The sequence below is a fragment of the Genypterus blacodes genome, unplaced genomic scaffold (assembly GCF_046128005.1).
Source record: "Genypterus blacodes isolate CSIRO-AG114 ecotype Tasmania unplaced genomic scaffold, CSIRO-AGI_Gbla_v1 ptg000293l_1, whole genome shotgun sequence".
Classification (NCBI taxonomy): Eukaryota; Metazoa; Chordata; class Actinopteri; order Ophidiiformes; family Ophidiidae; genus Genypterus; species Genypterus blacodes.
The window spans coordinates 221852-245796 of record NW_027467084.1 but is presented as its reverse complement, the minus strand read 5'-3'; the positions used below and the strand labels follow the sequence as shown (position 1 = coordinate 245796).

At 45.1% G+C, this 23945-nt stretch overlaps 1 protein-coding gene across 2 annotated transcripts; it reads right to left on the bottom strand.

The window, feature by feature from the left end:
• Positions 1–138: 138 nt before the first annotated feature.
• Positions 139–23375, bottom strand: ulk2 (unc-51 like autophagy activating kinase 2). Of its 2 annotated transcripts, none has more exons than XM_076137087.1 (27): positions 22452–23375; positions 20446–20538; positions 20302–20343; positions 16934–16966; positions 15852–15888; positions 14255–14428; positions 13703–13776; positions 13494–13595; positions 13340–13398; positions 13156–13238; positions 13019–13069; positions 12838–12926; positions 12268–12436; positions 11925–11982; positions 9136–9285; positions 7974–8119; positions 7789–7869; positions 6396–6670; positions 6074–6252; positions 5558–5667; positions 4979–5116; positions 4428–4669; positions 4118–4296; positions 3529–3647; positions 3212–3369; positions 2948–3083; positions 139–2694 (listed from the first exon to the last, which is right to left on the bottom strand). In XM_076137087.1, exons 1-27 carry the CDS (start codon positions 22539–22541, stop codon positions 2630–2632), a joined length of 3132 nt encoding a protein of 1043 aa, XP_075993202.1. In that variant the 5' UTR covers positions 22542–23375; the 3' UTR covers positions 139–2629. The 2 variants fall into 2 exon arrangements, with proteins under 2 accessions (XP_075993202.1, XP_075993203.1); XM_076137088.1 differs by having other exon boundaries at positions 6074–6231.
• Between the last annotated feature and the right edge of the window lie 570 nt (positions 23376–23945).

The following is a 23945-nucleotide window of genomic DNA, read 5'->3' as shown; positions in this document are numbered from 1 at the left end:
CCTCCTGTCCAGACGTTCTTCTGTGGTAATAACCTGCTGATAAAACATGAACTTCTTACAGGAGTTAAAACTTCTAAGTGTGTATTTGCTCTCAGGAATGTTGAAACCATATAGGACAAAGAACTAAATGATCAAAGATATGTTTGTATCTTTTTTTAATAACAAAGAGCATATCTGAGCTCCGTTGTGAACAGAGAGAGGAGCCCTCAGTGAGACACAAGGAGAACATCAACATTTCTCATTAAAAACTGGTGCTTGGAAAGTGTTGCATTGTCAGGGTGAGTCGAGAGGCGTCATGGCCGACGGAGGCGTCTTCAAAATGCACAACAAGCAGGAGAGGCTACACAACAGGGGACATACATTCAAGTTCCTAGAGGTTCTACTGGGTAAATGCAGATGGGTACCAGCACCAAACAGTCCATCTTCATTTACAGTTCATGGACAAACTGGCACCAAGCAAAGACCGGAGAGTTTCATTCCTCCCTCTCCACTCGTGTGTGCAGTAAAAGGCTGTGAGTGGTTCAGAGTGCTGACATGGACGAGGGAGAGAAACACATTCAGAGGAAACCGGATATGTCTAGAAAAAGAACAGTACATCAGAGAACAGGCCGGGTGCCTGATTATGCATATATATACAGAATCACACAGACTACAGAATAGGTTCACATCTGTACAGAGCCGATAGAGTGGAGACAGTCCTCCTCCATTACCGTGTACTACTGGCCTTCACCGACACCTGGACGTGAACCCTCCTATATACACACACACATTTACATAGATACACTGCAGGGAAGTACAGTTCCAGTGTAGGTCGGGGGGGAGAGGAGACAACATGGACGCAGGCAGTGCAGCTTGTGAGACATCACTGTCTCATGAGCAGAACCATCTACTCTCTGCCAACAACAAAGTCCCACAGCTCTTTCTTCTCCTGATGGGGAATGTACTGCTTCTTCCAAGAGCATGAAGACAAAGATGTTGCTCATTTCAGACCATCTCTGTGATCGTCCACAGTCCTGGGAGACACAAAGTTCTGGAAAGTTTTAGAGCTGCCATGTCTTTTTTCTTGGTTTATTTCCTGGCACACTCCTGTTGTGCCAAAGAGTTTTCCTATCAAAACCCTTGGCAGGTGCCATAAAATGTATCAAATCCATCTATGTACATATAAAGATTTGTGCTCTTTGACTGAGGCAGGGCGTCTAATGGGGTCAGAGGTCACATACACCCAGAACTCAAACTCATCTCACACACATTCGCCTATAATAAAAAAAAAAAGGGAACAAATAATCACATGCACCACACACAAATACACACATCTGCAAACATCAAGTTTTGTTATAAATGAGCTCCAGATGCTGACAGATGAGCATCAACACTTCTGATATCGTTAGTAAAATGAAACTTACTAAGGGAACACGTCAGGTTATTGACTCTGGCACCAGGCCAGAGGCTTGAATGACTTCCTGCTCAAACTGATGGTTGACCTTCAGTTAACCTTCCACAGTGGGAACAATCAACAAGACCCCCCCCCCCCCCATTCCATCTGTCTTAATAAGCATAAATCAGTGGAATGAATCCTGCTTCCTCAGTGTTCACTTCATAATTAAACATAACACTAAAGCAGAACCAAACAGGCTTTTGTTCTTTAATCACCACATGCTTTGAGATGCAAGTGACGACCCACCGAACCATCAGTCCACTCATACTGGGACCAACATACATGTGCCACCTCACACAACTGTAACATGGAATTCATGTGAAGTCACTTGGGTTGAGAAGAAATAAGGTGTAGAAATCTGATGGACAAAGAAGAAGAAACCCTCGCCTGATCTTCTGATCGTATTCAGCAGTGGTTCCAGGCTCCATCTTCTCTACACACACTCTTCATTTGTGTCCTTGAGTACGAGTTGGTGCTCACACCTCATTAGTGACCCACACATCCATGTGTGCAGCCGTGGGGGCTACAGGGACCAGGGCTGATGTACAGGCTTTGATCCAGATGTGCAGCAGGCTGGTGAGCTCCTTCTCTTCATCACTCGCTCCTGATGCCCCCTACTTACCCCCCCCCCCCACAATAAAGTGCATGAGCCAACAACACAGACAAAACACTCACTCAGTCTAAACTCTACATGTTCCTGTTTGTGTAACAGCTGTGTGATCGTTTCCTTTCTGCCTGTTTATCTGATACAGTTTCTTCTGTTTACTTCCACTTCAATACTTAAGGTTTTTAAGACAGACAGCAGAATAAAACATCCACATGTTTCTGAACCAATAAATAAGAACAATAACCTAAAGACAACTTAAATAAGCCTTGATACCATGTAAGCAGATTGAACAGTTTGACGGGCAGATGAAGTCTCATTGTCAGACAATCCTCCGTCTCTTCTGGTAAAAAAGCAAATCATATCCTGAAGGGTGAAGACTCTTTAAAAATGTTTTGATCAAATGTTAATGTGTCATCATAGCGTTCAAAAAAACAAAGATCTGGTTTCAGCCTTTGTCTCTTGATCCTTTTTCCTCTTTGGTTGTGTATTTGTGCATCAGTCACTTTTGGCAATTCATTCCGTGATGCAAGAAGATGAAGTGATGATAAATACAGAAGCAAAGTGCTGCTACAGGAGGAAGCTGGTCCCTACTCGTACAGCGTGACGGTACAGTAGCACAGAGACGAGATCCTGCGCTCCACGCTGGCTTTGTCTGCAGGGAAAACACTGCGTTAGTACAAGAAGAAGAATCAACCAAACCTGCAGGAAAGTAACAGGGCCGTCAAAATGATTTATTACCAAACGTTTCTTTATTCAGCATTTATTAGATGAGCTGTTATCCAGCTAGATGACCAGTGTGTGTGTGTGTGTGTGTGTGTGTGTGTGTGTGTGTGTGTGTGTGTGTGTGTGTGTGTGTGTGTGTGTGTGTGTGTGTGTGTGTGTGTGTGTCTCCGTCCTGTACTCACATTTGACTACATTCTCGATGTCTGTGGGGTCCTGCAGGATCTTGGAGAGTCCGTCCAGCAGCATGGCAGCCTTACTGTAGCGATAAGCGATATCCTCTGTCTGCTTGAACATCTCATCCAGAGCTGCTGACTGAACCTGACACACACACACACACACACACACACACACACACACACAGACAGACAGACAGACAGACAGACAGACAGACTTAATGGCTGTTGATTAGAGACTGATACTTTGTGTTGTTGTTGTGCGACTCTCACCATCTCCACTGCATGATTGTAGATGAGCTTCTCTGCAGTGACGCTGTTGATCTCGTCCACAAATCGCTGCTTATCCGAGAAGAAGTGGTTGAGTTTGTCGGTCAAACTCCGGCAGAGGCAGATGCAGCTTTTGTAACGCTCGTTCAGACTCTTCACCACTGACAGAACAAGAGCAAATGGTTTCATATGAAGCAGAGCCTGTAGTGATGCCTACAGGTCTTTTATATTATGGTTATGAGTGAACAGCTGATTTTGCATTTCCCAGTTTAATGTTGGTGTCAAAGTTGACGAGGTAAAGAGGTGAAGAGGCTCCTCACCCTGTTTGACAGCAGTGGAAGGATTCAGCTTGGCCACTTTGATCTGAGCTTTGGCCAGATGAAGGGAGGAGGCCAGAAGCTGAGCCGCCTTCATGTAGAGCACCAGCTGCTCCACCTGCCTGTAGGGGGCGTTACAACCTCAGTTAAAAAGCTTCACCAAGCGGCTTCCTGAGACTACATGGACTCCTTTAACTGTTAAGGATCAAGTCAAACTGGAAAACAGACATTCTACACGCATGAATCTTAAACTAAGCACCGAGAGGATGGAAAAGGAACGACTACACAGGAAACAGCAGCTGTCAGTGTCAGACATCATGAAAATGTGAAACTACACAAAAGGACACCAGTGTAAGTATTTGTTCCCTTCATTTATTCATTCATGCTGTTCTTAATCTAAACCACAGCACTTCACTGCTTATTTATAAATAAAGAACAATGAATACAGAAATGGAAAACAAAGTTCTTAATTTTCCCAAAGTCCTACTAAGCTATTGAACAATCCCAATAGAATCAGGAGTGGAACTTCTCCTATCTGGTTCTGTAGCACCCCCCACCCCCTCCTCCTCGTGGTCCTCTGGTCTTTACTTACCCCCACTCTTTGCTGAGCTGACTGATCTGGTCAACCACCACGCTGTCCTGGGGGGGGTAAAGGGACGCGGCTGACACGCCCAGCTCTGCCCCGCCCGCTCTGACCGCTGCCATCTCCAGCACACAGTCGGTGAAGGACAGCATCATCCTCAGGTGCATCAGGGTGTCGGTGTGCTCCCGCTGGACCAACACACACAAAGTTACACATCAAACACAGAGGAAGAAGACAATGATTGCACCAGTACCAGTACCAGTACCAGATAATTCTGACAAAACATCAATGAACCCTCAGTGTTGATGTAAAAGCTGACCTCCATGAGGGTCTCCTCGGGCAACTCGGGCGCTTCAAAGGTAATGAACCCCTCCAGGCTGGGAGGGGAGGTCCCATAGGGGACATAGCGTAAGCTGCTTGGTGCCCCCTCCACTCCAGGGACAGCCTGCCCTCCTCCAAAGCTCCCTGGAGGAGAGGTGCCCATGGCCATACCGGGGGGAGAACCCACATAGACCCGACCGCTGGTGGAACACAGAGAGCCGGCTGAGCTGTTGGAACCCACTGAGGGAAGGAAAGAGGACACATGAAGTCTCAAACATCACACACATTTGTCAGTGGACTCACATTAACTCTAAACAGAATGGGTCGCACTCAGGACAGTGGGGCCACTGAAGGCCCCGTGTACATACATGTAACACGCACTGCAGATTGTTGTGCATCCTCACATTGTGTAAACTAAGTGTACCACGGTTGCAGCTAATCAAAAGTCAGCTAATGTGTGGCGTTTGGCACGTAAATGATGGAATCTGTCCATGATGGAGCCTCAATAAGCTCAGGGTCAAACATCATCATTCCTAGTTCACCTGTTACCTGAGGTGGTGCGTGGCCGGGTGCCCAGGTGGCTGCAGGTGGGAGGGGTGGTGCTGTTAGGCGGTGAGCCCACGGTAAACAGGACCGTACGGGGGCTGGCTGCCCCCCCCTGAGCCGGCCCACTGGGACCTGCAGGAGCTTAGAGGAGAGGAAGCATCGTTCATTTCTAATAGACACTAGACGGCTGACTGACAGATCAGTTAAGATTAAAGGAAAGAAATGAGCATGATTCTGATATTATACAACATTTATCTGTTATTGGATGGAATAAAGCATGAATAAAGAGTTAACATTGGTTCAGCTTTCCTTCCCTCTTCCCTTTCCTTCCCTCTGATGGGGTACAAACTTTCTTTATGCTGTTTTCAGACTCTGATCACATCAAATAGTTTGTATGTTGCAGTATGTAGACACACACATTCATACATGGCTTTAGGGTAAGTAGTGTTCAGTGTGTTCTAGTGCTGTGGTGGTCAGTGAGGTGCTGCTTCCACCATGAGTGTTTATGGAGCAGAGGACATAATGTCTGACATCCTGCAGTCGATCATCATCATATGTGTGTGTCCTGTAGTGCAGCCCTACCTGTGTCCATCGGACGCTCAGTGTTCAGGCTGTCAGTGCTGCCCTGGTAGGCCTGTCCACCCAGAGCCATTCTGATTGGCTGCTCAGACAGGCGGCCTGTACTCACAGACCTGCACACAGTCACACACTTACATCAGCACAAACAGCACAAATGCTGAAACCACAGATTCAAAAGTGTCCAAAAGAAGTTAAGGTAACACAGCCAACCTGTCTGTAGGTTCTCAGTCATCCAGGTCCTGGTATCCAAGGAAAGTCAATCTTAGGCAACTGGACTTGCTGGTAAAGGTTCAGTACAACTATAGAACTTTACCAGCAAGTCCAGTTGCCTAGGATGACTTTTCCTTGGAACCTTTCTAACGTGTATTCCAGCACAAACAGTATCAAATATTACCGTCTGTTGTGTCATAAATGATATATGATATACGCCTAAAATATGCAGATCTTTGATGTCTCCCACAGATTCGTGTCCTACACATGAAGATCATCAGCCTCAAACGGCACCTGGAGACGTCCTACCTGCCAAAGGTCCTGCTGCCCTCTGGGGCAACCTGTCGCCCACTGGGATAAGGGCTGCAGTGATGCACACACATGTCCCGGGTGTCAGCCAGCGTCCTGGTGGTCATGGGATTGTCTGCCAGCGCCATCAAGTTACAGGACGCCTGTGTTTTGGGAATCTTGAATGGTGCCGAAATAGTCTAATGTTAAAAATAGACAGATAAAACAAAGAAAACTATGACCTCATGAGACTTAAGTTTGCCCATTATGAGAGATACTTCATTCAAGTCACATGAACTGTGGCTGCGCTCATTTACATCATGGTAAGGTGTGATGCACTCACCTTGGTAGGGGAGCCAATGATGGTGGGCAGCGGGGACTTTTGCAGCCAATCAGAGGAGCGGGGGGAGGAGCCCAGCAGCTTGGTCGGGGAAGAGCCCAGATTGGCCGGCCTTCCGAGCTGAGGGGAGTGAGTGCAGAAGGAGGAGGAAGAGGAAGTGGGATGCACAGGGTCCGACAGCTGCTTGTGGAGCTTCTGTCTGGTCTGGTAGACTTCTGTGAGGGTGGGGGCGCTCTGAAGCCGAGCCCCCAGGAGCTGAGATGAAGGCACAGGGGAGCCTGGTGGTAGAGGGAGTTGGAATAGAATCAACCATAGAAAACCAATAGTATCAAAGTCATCAAGCATCTTATCATCACAATACAGGCACATAGAGCTGATCTGACACAAGTGCACAAGCCTGTTCACCAAGTCAGCTGGTTTGTTCTAGTTTGAGAAAGAAAAACTCACAAAGCTGTTTAGTATGATTGTTGTATCATTGGACAGCGCTCCACTTGTCTCCACAGAACAGGGGACACACACTTCCACGTCTGCTTTTAGCTGCATGCAAACTTTGGATGTCAACAACTTGGTAGAGATGTTCCTGGATATCAGGTTTTAAAAACGTTCAATCACTTCCTGCCGATCAGCTGGAGAAAAGGCACAAATGCTCCATCTGTGGTTCATGAATGAGGTTTGTTTGTGTGCCAAAGCACTGCTGTGCGTGTCTGGCTGAGAGACCGTCTCACTATAATGTACTGGAGTTTTTCTCCTTTAAAAATGGTCACCATGACAACAAGACTCTTGACACAAAACAGTCGAGCAGTTGCCAGACGTCTATAAACTTAACAACACCAAAGTCAAAGATCTTCATGCAGGCTGACTCATAGGCTTGTAGAATGTTGAGGGCATAGTGAGTTTGTATATAGGTACAGGTATACATACAGTATATACACACATCTACAGGTTTATACAGTATATATACTGTACATGTACACACATACAGGATCTTTGAGGCTCAGAGTGCCTTCATCCATACAGAAAACTGCTGATCTACTACAGATGCCCTTTTCTTCTATGCTACAAATTTGCCAAAACTGCATAAATACTGATTCACATTTATAAAAATTGATTTATTTGATCATTGATTTAAACAAAAACGTTAATTTTGTAAAAAAAGAGTTCATGTGTTAACTGCATTTCTTTTGGACAGCAGACCTGTGAGCTGTGAATTCTACTTTGCATTGTTGAGGTAGATTCTGAAACCTGCTGGAAGTGTTTCAATATCAATTTTGTTTACATTTTGCCTCTCTCTACAGACCGTAACATGTGGTCCTGTGGTGTATTTGCACAGACAGATACCGCATGTGTGCGTATGTACAATGAGCAGACCTTGTGGGTGGAGAGCAGCTAAACTGACCTCCTGAGGAGCTCCGGCTGCGAGATTCGTTGTTCTGGAGGTGACAGCAGCAGTGACCCAGCTGCTCAGGAATGGTTCCCACTGTAGAAACAAATGTGCCGCGTTTCTGCATAAGTGTGACTGATTTCGAGCAGGCGTTAGCAAACGGCCCAAGTGCCTGAAGACATGTGTGGACGTGTTCTTACCTAGAGGCGAGGGAGAGTAGGGCCGGGAGCTCCCGGTAGAGAGGCGCCGACCCACCGTCTGTGGCATGTCTGTAGAGCAGGGGGAGCCTGAGCCCACCTTAGGGAACCCCATAGGACTAGTGTTGGAGCGCCTCACCGTGCCAGACCTACAGCACAATCACATACATCAGTAACATAGAAAACATGCAGGCTTCAGGTGAATACATTTTCACAAGCATAGAGAAAATGGAACAAACCAACAATGCATAAAAACTAAATAGAGCACATTTCAGTTTGTAAATCCTATCCTGGCATTAGAATGGTGTCAGTAATCTCACTCTACATGTTCAGAGTTAGACTCATATTAACACACACATTTACCAGCATGCCTAACCTTAACTCTTCTTACAGCTTTCTCTTACCTGAGGGTTAGTCTGAACATGTTTACATACATTCCCTACTCCATTAAGCCATAAACTGAAATGCATGTGGAAGAGTCATCCTCTAATTTACAAGCCTGAATAAATATACAACCACAAAATCAAGGTTAAATCAAGTTCTTATGAGAATGATTGGATTCAGGCTGATTTCAATGATATGGATCTATCTCCATTATATGACATATCACAATTAATGTATTAATGGCTTGAATGGCAGAGGTTTGATGTACATGTAATATGCAATATTGGACCTTAAACCCCTCTGCCAGTCCAGTCTGACAGATCTGTGTTGAACGCTGTGCACCCCCCTACTGTTTACAACCACAGGCTCTTTAGTTGCTTTAAGGATCGTTTCAATTTTATACCCAAGACAAAATAAATTATCAGTGGACATCTCCAAACATCCGCTCTACATCAGTGTGTGTGTGTGTGTGTGTGTGTGCAAAGCACCCCCTAATGGTCACCATAGGACAGATGACCTGGCTAATAACCTGCAGCCAGCAGATGAAACAAAAACACAGGCCAGAATAAAACCTCTAAAATGGAGCTCTGAATAAAAACAAATGAGTCACAGATCCACCCAAACAGGCTCACAGCACATCTGCTGAGACATCAGAAACATAAACAACACAGCTCCTCTTCCTTCTTTCAGCCACTGAGCTGAAACACTGGGAAACTTTATGACTGAGGGAATAACACCTCATTACGCAACTGAAGGTTGGGGGGGGGGGGGGCACTCTTACCTGGGGGAGCTGTACAGTGTGGTGGTCGGGCTGCTGGAGAGGTTCTGCTTAATGCGCTGGTAGTTGCGGACCTGGGTGGGTACAGGGATGGGGGTAGTCTCAGCCCGTGGGGAGACCATGGGAGTCTGTCCTGGTACGGGCTGGGGCTGCCTGGATGGGAGGACCGGGGAGAGGAGCGCAGTTAACCAGTCTGCTCCAGGCTGCTGCTTCCATATCGTCACCATTTCTTCAGGAGTATCAACGCCCATTTTAAAGTTAAACTCCAGATAAAGCAGGAAAAACACCAAATACTGGGTAACGGATACTAAAGTCTAAAGTTCTTTGTTTACTTCAGTGAGGAGGCTGTCGAAGGAACCAAAGTTAAGCCTGCTGACTAGGGGGGGAGGTGCTGTGAAAAAAGGGGCAGGGCTTCCATGTAAACACACAAAGACACAACCAATGATCTCAAGGCAGGCGGGGCTAGAGGCGGGGCTGATCAAATGCACGTGCGAGGGAGTCCCTGTGTGTTCAGCAGACACAACAGGGGGCTCAGCTCATGTGCATTCTTTTGTAAATCAAAAGGTACAAAATGTTCTTGGCCTAAGTCAGGATTGGGACGCTTACATCGGGGCTTTTCCAAGAGTTTATATTGAAAAAAAAGGGAGGAGTGGAGGAAACGGCTGACATAGAGCGGCACCAGTTGGAAACAAGTATTATGTAATGATGTTAAGCATGGGAGGACCTCAGGGAAGACACGAGGACACGTGAGAGTCCAGACAAAGAACGCAGAGGAATACTCTGACAAATAAATGTGAACTAGTTGGTACACACACATGCTACACACTTCAAACTAACCAGATGGCATCCGATTAAGTAATAGAGGAGGATTTTTATTTTTTCCCCCAGATTCTTTATTGATTCCCAGCAGACTTATGAATAATGTGCTGCGGTGTTCCATTGTAAAAACACAGTAAAGAGAAGACGAGTCAAGGACTGACAGATGAGAGACACAGATCTGAAAGGTTTGTTTCTGTGCTGACCTGCTTTTTATCAGGCCGCTGGCGGGGGATGGGTACAAACTGAACCGTATCAAAGAATCACTCCATTTCTCTGTCCCGTCTGTCTTTATCTTCACCAGCTTGCTCGCCTCTTTTACTTCATCTAATCTCATGCTGTCTTGGCTCTGATTGTCTCTCTTGACAACCTGCTCTTCTTTCCCATCCGTCTCCATCCTCTTCCCCGACTCTAATCGATTTGAGATTACATGCAGAGTGCCTCAGAGAAACAAGTCTATGATGGACTCTGTTACTAAATGTCTTCAATTACAAGATATAACAGCTGCAATGAAGAAAAAGGATCTCCCTGTTGTCTGGATGTATGTAGTATGTTCTGCCCGTAGGAAAGTAGCACAAAGGACTAAAAGAGTGTGAAGAGGGCGACTGGGGAACAATGACAAAAATAACTAGAGGCAACAAAAGAGGGGAACAGAAAAGAAAGAGATTGAGTTTAGCTTGAGGCTAAACTAAAGACAAAGTATAAAGCAGCGGCTGGTTGCATGTTATACTGTACAATGGAAGGACAGAACAAAGGAGCTGACTTCAGGATCACTAAAATCACAATTGGAATGAAGCTACTGGAGCTTTGAAACCATTACATCACGGTCATTTAGCAGACGCTTTTATCCAAAGTGACTTCCAATTATTACAGGGCAGCCATTATTCGGCGCCCGTGGAGCAGTTGGGGGTTTGGTGCCTTGCTCAGGGGCACCTCGGCAGTGCCCTGGCGGCAAACTGGCAACTCACTAGCTACCAGTCCACTCACTTGGTCCGTACGGGACTCGAACCGGCGACCCTCCGGCTCCCGAGCGGAATCCCTACCGACTGAGCCACTGCCGACCAGAGCCAAACCTCCAAGGAAACATCCACAGTATAATAATCACTATCACCTGTTTCCACTGAATATCAAAGATATACAACAACAACCATTCAGAAGTTGGTGTATTGCATTTGAAGAAAATGACAGATATTCCACATAACCCATCTCACAATGGGACTCATTTAAGAAGTCCCTGGGTCCAGATTGCCACCCGTAATGAAAAACAAAAACAAACATCAAGAATGAAGGTGTGTTCTTCTTAAAGACATGACGATCTGGCTGCAGGTGAACAGATGAAGTCATGTAATGACAGCATCATCTGTGACTCAGCCGCTGGGTTATTCTGATCTCACCATCACAGTGGGTCAGATGCTTATTTTAGCACAGCTGCCTTGTTGTTTGGCTTAACTTCTGACTCATAACTCAATAATCATGCAGGTTTGGAGGTTGAGCAGAGAATTCACAGATGGCAGGTATAGAAAAACACTTCAGAAGGTTGGTTTGCAAGTGGTCAGTCCTCAAAATACTGAAAGAAACAAAGGAAGGCAAAGCTTCAACCTGAAGACCCACAAGGACAGGAGACAGATATGACTGAAGACTTACACATGAGCTCTATTTCAAAAAGAATCTGACGCACCAACACTGACGCGTTTCCATTGCATGCCGAGTCTATTTCTGACCCTGACCTATGAACACATTCAACAGCTGGAAACAGGAGAGTGACGAATTGTAAACGACAGAAACACAAAGAGGATGAAACCTAAAGTAAGCAGGATTGTTACACTTCAGCCAAGCACATCAGTAAGCAGTCTATGGAAGCCTCCATTAATGTGCTGATTCCTTTGATGCTCTACAGTTTCTACAGTAACTGTTTCTAACATCAAAAATGTAGTTAACATATTGTATCTAGTCTCTGTCTAAGACCTGACACTCACCCTCCACATATGAGGAACTCACTGGATGGCCGGCGACCTCCTCCCATTGGTTGATCATCTGAAGAGAAAGACAAGAAATGAAGAAGGACTTATTTATAGAATTGAGTTGTAACTAGATGGTAAACTGCACTGTGTTTGAGAGGAGCAGGTGTGTCTGCATGTGTGAGCCATGAAAGGCCATGAAGGCACATCATCCATAAGGGATCCAGAAGATTCTTTACATAAAGAGACACACAGTGGGAATGTTTACACCTATAGGTGCTCCAGCCCCAACAATCTATCTGGGACTTATATCTGAGTGAATGATGGTGAAACTCAGGTGTGCAAGTGTGCTGGCACTCACAGCTGTCAGTAGAGATGTGAGGCACCAGGACAAAGTCATCAGTGTCACAGGAGGAGTTCTTGCTACTGGTACTTCCTGCAGACTCTTTAGAAAGCTGTAGAAAATTGGGTGGGCCGAGTGGGGGGGATGATAGACCATCTTCAACTAGGGTCTGCATGTCAGGGAGGGACTGCGTGTTTAAAGACAGAAAGAATGTGAGAAGAATAGGCAGATACAAGCAAGATTTACACACAAGCTGCTGTAGATCTATACTATATTCAAGGACATTGTAGGTTGATTCTCAGGCAGCTGGACTGGGTAGTTAAGACTTGAATACATTTAGTCTCTCATCTGAGGGGCTTCTTCTGTTCTGACTGACTGGAGGGGATTCACAGGATTTAAACTCAGACTTGTTGTCTGGAGCATCAGTCTCCAGAGTAAAGCCAGGGATCTGTTATCAACAAACCTATGTACACTAACAATTGTCAGCAATGCTTGCACTGGAAGCTTTAACACCAACAGAGAAACATAATTAATTCTGGTTTATGTCAATCTAATAACTTTAGAAGGAGGCTTCCTAAAGTGACTCACAGGAGGGGAGTTGTAGCGGATGCATGGTGAGCTGCCACAGGAACTGTCTGTCACAGTGTTGGAGGTGCTGGGGACCGGGACTGGACATGCTGGGGGGGTACAGCACAAATACATCATGGTTCAGGTTGCTTAAGTATTTCAATGATGTAATCAAACAAGGAAATGTAACCTCTCTGCTTACATTTCTTAATGGTGGACGCTGGTTCAAGGAAAGGATGGCTGAAGAATCTCTCTGTAGAGTGAAGGTGTGAAGACGCATGAGAGTGCAGAAAATATAATACCACAGTATAAACATGAGGAGGTTATGTCAAGACTCACCAAAGTCCATCCTGTCTTTCTGATTCCTCTGGAGCAAACCCAGCAAAAGGTCACTAAGTTGTGGCGACGTCTCTCTTGGAATGCTGGGTGACCAGAGCGTGAGAACTTAGTGCCTGGTGAACTATACCTCTTCAAAAAGGTTGCTTCAAAGCAAAAGTGTATACTATAAGAGGTAGGGACTTACATGGGCTGTAAATTCTTGTTCTTCTCATAGAACATCCTCAGGTCTTGTGGACTATTGGCCTATAAAACATTTTAAAAAGGAGTGAAATGCAAAGACACGCAAAGACGCACAATCCTTGTTAGCAGTTTGTTTTCTCTCTTTTAATATTATTCACCTGGAAAGGTGGTTTGCCGACTAGACACTGGTAGATGACCGTCCCGATGCTCCAGAGGTCGGCCCTGGCGTCATAGTTCTGGGACATGATGACCTCTGGGGCCTAAAGGGAGGAAAGGACGCAGCAGGCGGCTGTGACACTTGATAGGCCTTAGGATGACTGAGCTCAGCTGATGCTGTGGGCCCATTAGAGAAGAAACACACACTTACCATGTACATAGGTGATCCACATAGAGTGGCTGCCATCATGTTGCTCTGGAGGTACCGAGCAAAACCAAAGTCAGCTATTGGACAGAAAAATGAAACCAGTCAGAAGGACAGACCTGAAAGTACACGCATGCATTTCAATCTTTACAGTAAAGAAGGGAGAGTAGAACATTTGATCCATGCGATGTTTTGGGGAGAACATAATGTTTACTTGATGATAAACTGCACATATACAAATACAATATCAAATGCATCGGTCCTTCTCTTTGCTCTTTTCCCCTGCAGTACCTGAACAAACACTCAAACAAGAAGCCTGGGTTCAGTGATGGTTTGTGTCAGACAGGGGAGGTGAAAGCATGAGAAGATACTTTGGTCCTCATATAATACCAAAGTAAGACACATCGTGTGTTTTAACATGAGCGGTTCACCATGCCATAACTATTCATGTACAATCTGTACATTAGAAGAAATGATACTTGCAGAATATGGAGGTTCAATCATTCTAAGTTGATGTGGCAATGAATATGAGTCAAAGCTCTTTTTAACCCCTGTCACCTATTTTGATGCGGATGCCACTGATGCTGGACTTCTTGCGACCCACATAGGACAGCAGGATATTCTGGGGTTTCAGGTCGCGATGGATGATTCCTTTGCTGTTGAGGATGTGCATGGCAGCAGCTATCTGCTGCAGGAAAACCCTCAATGTGTCTTCTCTCAAGGTTCCTTTGGCTGGAGAAAGAAGTGGACATTACACAATATTTAGCCAAACTCAGACTTGATTCTAGCATAACATCTGAAACACCCGTTTCTGACTTTAGATAACCTGCTTATTCAAATGGACCTGCTTGTTTATGTTGCTCACACATGGTCCAGTCTTATTGATCAGCCTATTGATCCTTTCTGCTCCATAGTGGAATGCATCACTTTCCTTGTCTTCTGCAGAGACGCATCACTAACACCAGATCATACTTCACCTCTACTCTTACATTATCCTTTTGAATGAAAAGCAAATACAACTTCTGATAACCTGTCCTGTGTTTCTCTAGATAATAATCCTCATATTAAAGTGATAATCCTGGAGTAAACAGCACCAACACATGATGGGTCCTGGCCCCAGGTGGGAGTGAAGTCTAATCCGTAGTGAGACTAAGAGGATTCCTCTTACTATGTTTTATCTTTTCACCAAGCCGTTGTGATTACAGCACAGCACCGATCAAAACACTCCTCTTATCAACATTAGTTTAGGATTTGGGGTTTAGCTGCTCTCGGCCAACCTCAGTGGACCGACTTCAAACATGGGAAAGTTGTGTACGTAGTGGAATTATTCATCATTTTATAATGGAAGAAGGCCAATGGTGTGCAGGTCAGTGATGATACAAGGTTCCACACCTGACTGAGTGCAGCCAGTAAACTGTAACCTCCACTTTGACCCTGTGCTTGGATTTCACAACCACAAGTAGGTCCCAAATATGACGTGACTGTGACCCAAGTAGGGACCCTGGGACCACCCTGACACACAATGACACACTGTAAACTGAACACACTATCAGCTGTGCATTATGCAAGCTGAACTGATAAGTAAACAACACAATCAATTGCTCTATGAAACAGAGGTTTAACACTAGATAGCTCATACAATAACACATTGAGCAATCAGCCAGTCTGACTGTCTTTTGGTAGTCAACATCTATGGAGGTGGATTACTTTGATTATGATCATTATTTTATCTACACTCATAGATGTGTTGACCAGACAGAGATACTGCCTTCAGAGGAGTAGAATCCTGAGTATAATCATGATGAATGATTTGACCTGTGGGGATAAGAGTATTATGTTTATGATGACCTTGTTTAACCGAGTAAACATTGTGCTGACTGGCACAACGGAAATAAAGAATCCTTTGTACAAAGTATACATCTTTGGCTCATGTAAACACTAACCAGTGTACCTCCACACATTCTGGAAGAGGACACACACTAACTACTAAACTAACTCTCCATCACACACGTGAAGTCTAATGGTGTGCAGACATTCCCACAACTACACAGTCATAGGACACGTATGACTCGTATGACACATATGACACTGCTCATTCCTGCACTTAGTATCTTTATTTTGGTGAAGTATCTGTGTTTAACAGAGAGGTTCTTACCTTGCAGATAGTCAGCAAGATCTCCTCCGTTACAGTACTGTTATGGAGACAAACAATCACTATGAGCAACAACGTGAGCACAGCATTTGGGGCTGCAGCTTTATCAGTCCTGCTCCAGTGCACTTAGTTCTCCTCATGGACAAGAAGAAAAAGGATGAGTATAGGGACATTTTGTCTGTGTGTGGGGTGTGTGTGTGTGTGTGTGGGGGGGGGGGGCATTCCTACAGCACAGCAATGTGTAAGGACACCATGTTCACTCTACCGGAGCAAGCAGCAGACACTCACAACCTAACTGACTGGAGCCTCCAGTTTACTCTGACACATCCACTACACACACTACAACAGAGAGGAAGTCACACATGAGCAAGTCACAAGTCTCCAGTCTCAAGCAAGTCAAGTCAATCTCTGCTATAGGTCAAGTCATTACACAGGTCAGCTCCTCTGAAATGCTGATCTACCCCACATTCCAGGTTTAAATCAGGCCTAGCCTACGTTCAGCCGGACCTGAGAGACGTGTTAACGCACAGAATACTTCATGTTCATGTTGAACATGCTCACCAAAATGTGTGAGAAAAGTGTGTGATTGAACAGTACTGGCTGGAGAGAGTTCGATCATACATGATGAAGTACAGCTGTCTAAACATAGAGCACAACATGAACTGGACCAAGAGCGTTCAGGGAACTGCATTCCAAGAAGACCCAAATAAATTTCAGTTAGTAACATGAGGTCTTGTCATGTTTGATTTGTTTTCCATCCTGCAGGCAACACGTGGTGTTGTGAAACTTTGGATGAAGTAAGAGGTGATGACACGTGTGGAGGATGTTAGAGACAAACAAGGCTACTGAGGCTTTAAAGCACCAAAGGAGGAACATACATGTGTGCTAAAGTTAACTCATTACTACATGTATTTCTCTTTAAAGATATGTACTCAGTGATATGTAACTAAGTATGTATTGGATTCCATGATTTGTAGTGTATCTATTACATGCAAGTTCTTTTTGAAATACAAGAAAAAAACAAAAAGAATCTTTTGCACAGAAGATAAGAAAAGCTCTGCCTCATCAAACATGCAGACACTTACCTCCATGACCAAGAACACAGAACCAGGGGTTTCCTGTGAGAGAAGAGACACAGAACACCTTAGAACAGAGAGACAGACACCCAGGTGACATGTGACAGTTTATACCACGGCTAGAGAAGCAGGACAGAACTATTATTAGTATTAAAACAAAAGTACCATTAGGCACTGTTTGCATCCTTGGTATCTGTGTGTTACATTGTTTGTAATGCTTAGGCTGATGAAACATGATGGTTCACTGAAAGCTCAAACATTTAAAACATTCAAACACAAAGACTACTTTGGTCAACCATCTACCTCATAAATATCATATCATCATAACTGCATTGGACAGTGGGACTGAGTCAACTCTCTCACACACCAGGCTGCACATAGACTGGCTGCCATGGGCCAATCAATACATTCGTGGAAATCAAATGAGTTGATTGGCCATTTAGCCCACCGCCTTCTCCAATCCTATGGAGCTTTTCCTCTAAATGGGGCCAGTGGTGATGGGGGAAGGGCTGCTAGCCGTGCTGACTGTGTGTGTATGTGTGTGTGGGCCTGGCAGGAGCAGGATTACATAAGGAGAGTTTACTCTTCAGCACAGTGTGGGAGTGGGGCCCAGGGGTCAAGAGGCGGGCGTGAGTTACAGATACGTCAGAGTCTGACACACACACACACACACACACACACACACACACACACACACACACACACACACACACACACACACACACACACACACACACACACACACACACACACACACACACACACACACACACACACACACACACACACACACACACACACACACACGTTACTCCTATCTGACATCAGAGAAAACCACAAACAACAACAAGCAGAGACAAAGTGTCCAGCTGCTACAGTTTGTTTGTTTGTTGTTGTCACTTCAGCATGATGTCGACTGCTCTCAGTACATTCACATGTACTCAATACTGATAAATCCACAGGATTCTGCTGCTGTCTGATAAACCAAAGGTGTTCCATCACTGCAGTGTGAGGCCAGTCTGACTACATCTGTGCCCATTTCAGTGGCATTAAGGTGTTTACATGACGGCTGTAAAGCATTAATGGCATCTCCGTCTCTGTTAAAGTGCATAGAAACGTATTGAAGGTGGTTACTTAGGCCAACCTTTGTTTGTGAAGCCTTTAGAGCAAGTAGCAGCTCATGGCTATGAAAGGGACTCTAGAATGTGCTGTTCACACACACAGGAAACAGATCTGTGGACTCTGGACACGCTGGCACCCTGCCAGACAAGGAGCAGGGTCTAAAACATCCCCTCCTAGCTGAAAAGTCTTCCAAATCAACAGTGACATAAATAGCTTGTAACCTGGTTACACGCATGTTTATGAGCTCCACATCCAACAGACAGGTTGGAAATGATGAAGGGAAAATGTCAAACCTCACAAATCAATAATCAAAATGACTGCAGACCTCACTGGGAAACATCCCAAAGGATCAGGAGTGACCAGTGACTGTAGTCTGGGGGGGGGGGGGGGGTAATACCAAGTATTCTGAGTAAAGAAATGTTATCTAGGAACAGCAGAACACAACAGGTCACTGAGACACAAATAGCAATAAGAAAATCTAAATGATGTCCTGAGGACAAAAGGTCAGGCTTGTTTACCGTGTGTCATGGTGGGTTAGATATTGAGAAACAGGAGAGCTTGTTATTCTTTTGCAGGAGTGGCAACTGTACACATGGAGTACACTCTGTGCTAATCCCAGCACGCATGGAAAGTCACAGGATAACCAACAAAGACACTCGGGGGAGGAGCCAGAGACACACAACAGTGCAGCAGATACAGATATGGGGCATAACGGCTAAAACACTTCCTTCTCTATAATAGTATACTGGCACTTGAATGTTTTTGCTGTTCTAACAAACAAAATGACAGCATTTTGTTTTTTAAACGTACAAGGCAAAACGAATTAAAACTAGAAGGCGAAGGAACACACACACACACACACACACACACACACACACACACACACACACACACACACACACACACACACACACACACACACACACACACACACACACACACACACACACACACACACACACACACACACACACCAGCTAGAGGCCCCCTCTGGAGCCTAGGACACAGTGTTCCTTCCAAATAACAGGTTTTGTTTTAGAAGTTCAGTCTCATGTAACTGCCTCACAAACCATAAAGCCTCATTTACAAAATCCCACACACTCATTCTGCCCTGGTCAAGTGTGTGAATGTGTGTTTGTCTGTAGAACAGGCATGCACAGACGCACATGTGTGTATGTGACACAGTTGCAGGGTGAATGGAGACTGCTCTGACTGCTCTGACTGCTCTGACTGCTCTGACTGCTCCGACTGCTCTGACTGCTCTGTCAGCTTCCTTGCATCAAAAATGAAAGCGTGTTTCTGCACGTTGTCACACTAATCTTAAAGCATAGTGTTTGATGTGGAAATTTAAAAACAATGTAGATCCAATAGGAAATAAAGTTTTTCCCTCATGTCATTGACTCCCAGAATCAGACCTCGTGTGTCTCAGGAGATCAAGCATGAGGCAGCTTGTGGGCAGAAGCTTCAGATTCTACACACAACTATTTTTTTTTTACTTCAATTTAAACAAATATACCTCCTACATCTCCACGGCTTTTCTTACCACAGGAACAGTTTTGTTTTGCACAAAGGAACCAGGATCCATTTATAATCTTTGATGATTCAGGAGAATGATGTCACACTGAACCACAGTGTCACCTACTCACTTGAGCTTGTCTCCTTTTTGAGTGAAAAACAGATCAAGAGGTTCCTGTAATTTATATTAGTAATTATGTGTGTGTGTGTGTGTGTGTGTGTGTGTGTGTGTGTGTGTGTGTGTGTGTGTGTGTGTGTGTGTGTGTGTGTGTCAGCTCTAGGACAGACTGGTAAAGCTGTCCAGAGCCTCTTGCCCTCTCAATGACCACTGGGATATGAATGGATGAAGTCGTGCCATGAATACATTTGAATAAATAATTAAGACTTTACAAAAATAAATCAACAATCACAATACAAAGACCAGAGCGTAATGCTGTGGTGTTATGAACACACATGTAGTGAGCTGTGGGCCGTGTGTATGTCGGCTGATTCTGGGTTAAGTTGAAGAGTAAATATGAAGGTCAGTCTGAGGTTAGGGTCAGAGCTGAGGTGAGGCCTGCAGCGGCACAAAGGTTCAGATGGAGAGGATGAATGGATCCTCACTCAATGTGACGACAGGATTTTTGGGACCATGATTTAAATCTTGGTTGTCTCTTCAGTGAGAATTCTGAAGCTAGATTTCATTCTTCCCTTCATGTGTCTGGCAGTGTGGATGGAGGGAAGTTGGTTTCACATCTTACCTGGACATCGTAAAGTGCTACAATGTTTTCATGCTGAAGTTCCTGCATGAAACAAAAAAGAATTTAAAAAAAGTGCATTAGCAGGCAAATCCACTTTGGTTGATGAGATCTTTTGTATTGATGTTTCTATCTGGCCATGCTCACCTTCAGGATTTTGATTTCCTTGCCAAGAAGGATCTGGGACTTGGACAGATTCTTCTTGTTGATGCTCTTGATGGCCACCTCCCAATCCGTCTTCTACAGGATGAAGAGTGCAGGACGGAGAGAAAAGGTTGATTAAAACACATTGACAACACACTGCTCCATATCATCCCTACATAAAGAACAAAGCATCAGAGGCACACATCTATTTACATTTGTATCTGTGAGATCATTCATCAACATTGAAGGAAGGAGCACAGACATCTAGCATCAGTTTGGTATGAAACAGTAAACTAGTTACTACTTCCTCAATACATGTCTGTTGACTGAATACTATTCTGGCTGATTGGGGCAATAGTAAAAAAAAACAATGGAAGCTGGAAGCACAGGTCCAATAACAACAGGTCAGTGTTGAATGACAAGGCACTCTAAACATGAGCTGAGGAGGAAGAGGAGGAGGAGGAGGAGGAGGACCCATTGATTGAGACCATCTTTACATTTGGAGCTCACATTGATATTAATATTATTATTATAATTCAGCTGTTGTACACATATCTTGAGTTAGATTGTTCCTGTGCAGAAAGTGATCTCAAACTAATGAAACCAGCAGCATACGGTCAGTCAGAGGAAAGTCCTTTCCTAATGAGGTCAGTAGGCAATAGTCTTGTGCCACCGGTTCCCTCTGGCACAGCACATGTATGTGTGAGTGACATGAGTCTGTGTAAGTGTGAAATACACTGCCAACTAAACTGCACGAACTCCCGGCTGTGTCAGCCAAGTGTGACTGAGCTTCTAACAACAGACCAAAGGAAACAGTGGCTCTGCTAGTCTACCGGCTTCTGCTGGGGGGTGCAAGTCTGCATCAAACCAAACTAATGGCTTGGTGGTGCGCCACATAATGGACACGTTAACAGACATGCTGTGCTAATGGAAGGTCACTTTCTTCTACCAGAATAAGGCCTGAACTCATTTAAGAATCACATCTGGTGGCTGAGGTGGTGATGTCATCATCACTCTGTTAACAAGGCAATAGATTGACAGGAAAGAGATTGTGAGAAAGAGAGAGCACTAAACAAACACACACTTCCATTCACTAGGACACTACATTTTGTCAGGCTCTTGCCATCACAGTCTGATGCTGGAATGTATGAAGTGTTTAAATACTGGTTGTACATCATCTCAGACTCCTGATGGCACCTGAGCCACATCTGCTCACAGGGACATGAACATGTGGGGGAGAGGGGAAAGCTGACTTGCATCAGAATGTACTGTTTACATTTGGGTTTGTTAAATACGTCAATACCAGCTAATAAACTGAATCCATATTTTGTAGTTTATGGCGTGGAGTTTGTGCTGTCATACATGTTCCTGTCAACATAGGGACAACGTAAGCATGTTTTTGCTTCAGCAATTAAAAACATTCCAGCATGCTGGCTGCCAGGCTTTGTCTCCTGGTGCAGAGTGTCACAAGCATGCATGCATCACAATGACAGGGAAGTGCAAAGACATCAATAACAATCTCAGGACATTCCAAGTCAAATCTGAAACTGAGAGACAGAAGCTGCAATGTCTGCACAGACACAGGGAGCGTGGATGCTTTCATGCAGCTTCCAGTCTGTTTCACACAATGCAGTGCAGGACACATGATGTCATCTCCTTCATCCCTCCATCACAAACACAAACATCCTGACCAACAACCACACCCTCATAGGTGGGAGAACTTCCGTCTGAATGAATCCTGTGCAGCTCTTACATAAGGAAGGCTTGAGTGCTTAAAGGCAGAGGGGGGGCACAGCACCACCACCTCCTCCTCCTCCTCCTCCTCCTCCTCCAGGCTCAGAGCGTCATTCACTGACTGACTGATCCACTTCATGAATGGAAACATGCAGCGGATAATATCTGACCAACAGCCTGATTCTCACACACACACACACACACACACACAGCATCGTCACTGACTGACCCAGATGAACCTCGGGCCTCTCTGCTGTTACAAACGGACCCTTTACCTTCCTGTGCCTCCCTTTGAACACCACGGCGAAGGCTCCGTGTCCCACCAGGTCCTTCCTGCTGTACTCAAAGTCCCCCACGGGCTCCATGATGAAGATGGCCCCTCTTCTTCTTCTCTGCTGTAATGATTCACTGACGCTTCTCCTCTCTGCGGCTTTAGTTCATCACCGGAGCTTCAGGCCGTGATGCGTTCGCGTCCCCTGGAGCAGCTTAGTTAGGGTTCGGTTCCGAGCATAGACGGTGTCAGAGCCAGCTGTCATTCCCTGACCCAGTTGGATTCCTGCAATCCAGCTTAGCGTCGCTCACACGGAGGGCTCACTGGTCCGCTGCCATGTAGAGCCGAGCGCCTCCATCATGATGAGACATGACGGAGCGGACATGAACACACAGAGCTGCGTTAGCTTCACTGTCACGAGCTAACAGCTGTGCACGAGTCTATTATCACAACTATGTGCTGACAGCAACAGCGCTACCTGTCTTCAGAGACACTAAACCCACTAAAGAGACAATAAAGATGGAGAAATCCACGTGATTTAATAAAGCTGGGGATATTAAAGCTACTCAGCATCAGCTGGGCAAAGCTGTAAGCTAGCTTGAAGGATGCAACACGAATGTCAACAGAGCTGAAGACGTTCAGTCCTGTTGTCTGTCCTCTTGTCCTCTGGTCCTCTTGTCCTCTTCGACCAGACGTCCAATTCCACGGGACACAGCAGTCTCTAACCCTGCGTGTTGTACTGCAACAAAACAACCGTTAGTTTCCTTCGTCCTCCGCCATCACAGCTCCGCTAAAGTTCCGTCTCCTCTTTACATAAAGCTAAAGTTCAGTCTCCTCCTTCATAAACATCTTTACATAACGCGTCCTCTCCTCTCTCTGTGTTACATAATGGCGGCCTGCTCGCTGCCGGAGTGCCGCTGAACAACATTAGAACATAGAGCCATGTTTGTGCTTTATACAGCATCGCTCCGCTGAGGCCGGAGCACTGCACTGTGTCCCTCCGCTCAGAGAGCTAGAGCCTCACCGCAGCCTCAAGATAGTTACATTCAAAAAAATATAGACGTTTATACTGAAATATAGACATTTATACTGTAAAAATGGACATTTTTACAGTTTATATAGACATAAACTCACCACACTGTTAATATAACTATAATACAGTCATTTTGAGTTGACTGTTTCTCGTGTAAACGTTATTTAAAACTGTTCTTACGGGTTAGTGGAACAATATGAGATGTTTCAGGCTAGTGTGCGCGCGTGTGTGTGAGTGAATTATTAGTGAACTCGTCCAAGAGTAATAACATATGTTCACCAAATGACATACTATCACATCATCATACTATCATATCGTCATACTATTGCACCCCCTTGTATCACACACACAAACACATGCATTACAGAGGGGGTGCAGGGCTGCCATTCTACGTCGCCCATGGAGCAGTTGGGGGTTCGGTGCCTTGCTCATGTGCAGCTCGGCAGTGCTCTGGAGGCAAACTGG

Coding starts and splice junctions, on each gene's coding strand:
- ulk2 (XM_076137087.1), bottom strand. CDS start 22,541: ATGGAGCCCGTGGGGGACTTTGAGTACAGCAGGAAGGACCTGGTGGGA. Junction 4,297..4,427: donor CCGAGGAGACCCTCATGGAG/GTCAGCTTTTAC, acceptor GTGTTGGTCCAG/CGGGAGCACACCGACACCCT. Junction 3,084..3,211: donor ACAATCATGCAGTGGAGATG/GTGAGAGTCGCA, acceptor TGTGTGTGTCAG/GTTCAGTCAGCAGCTCTGGA.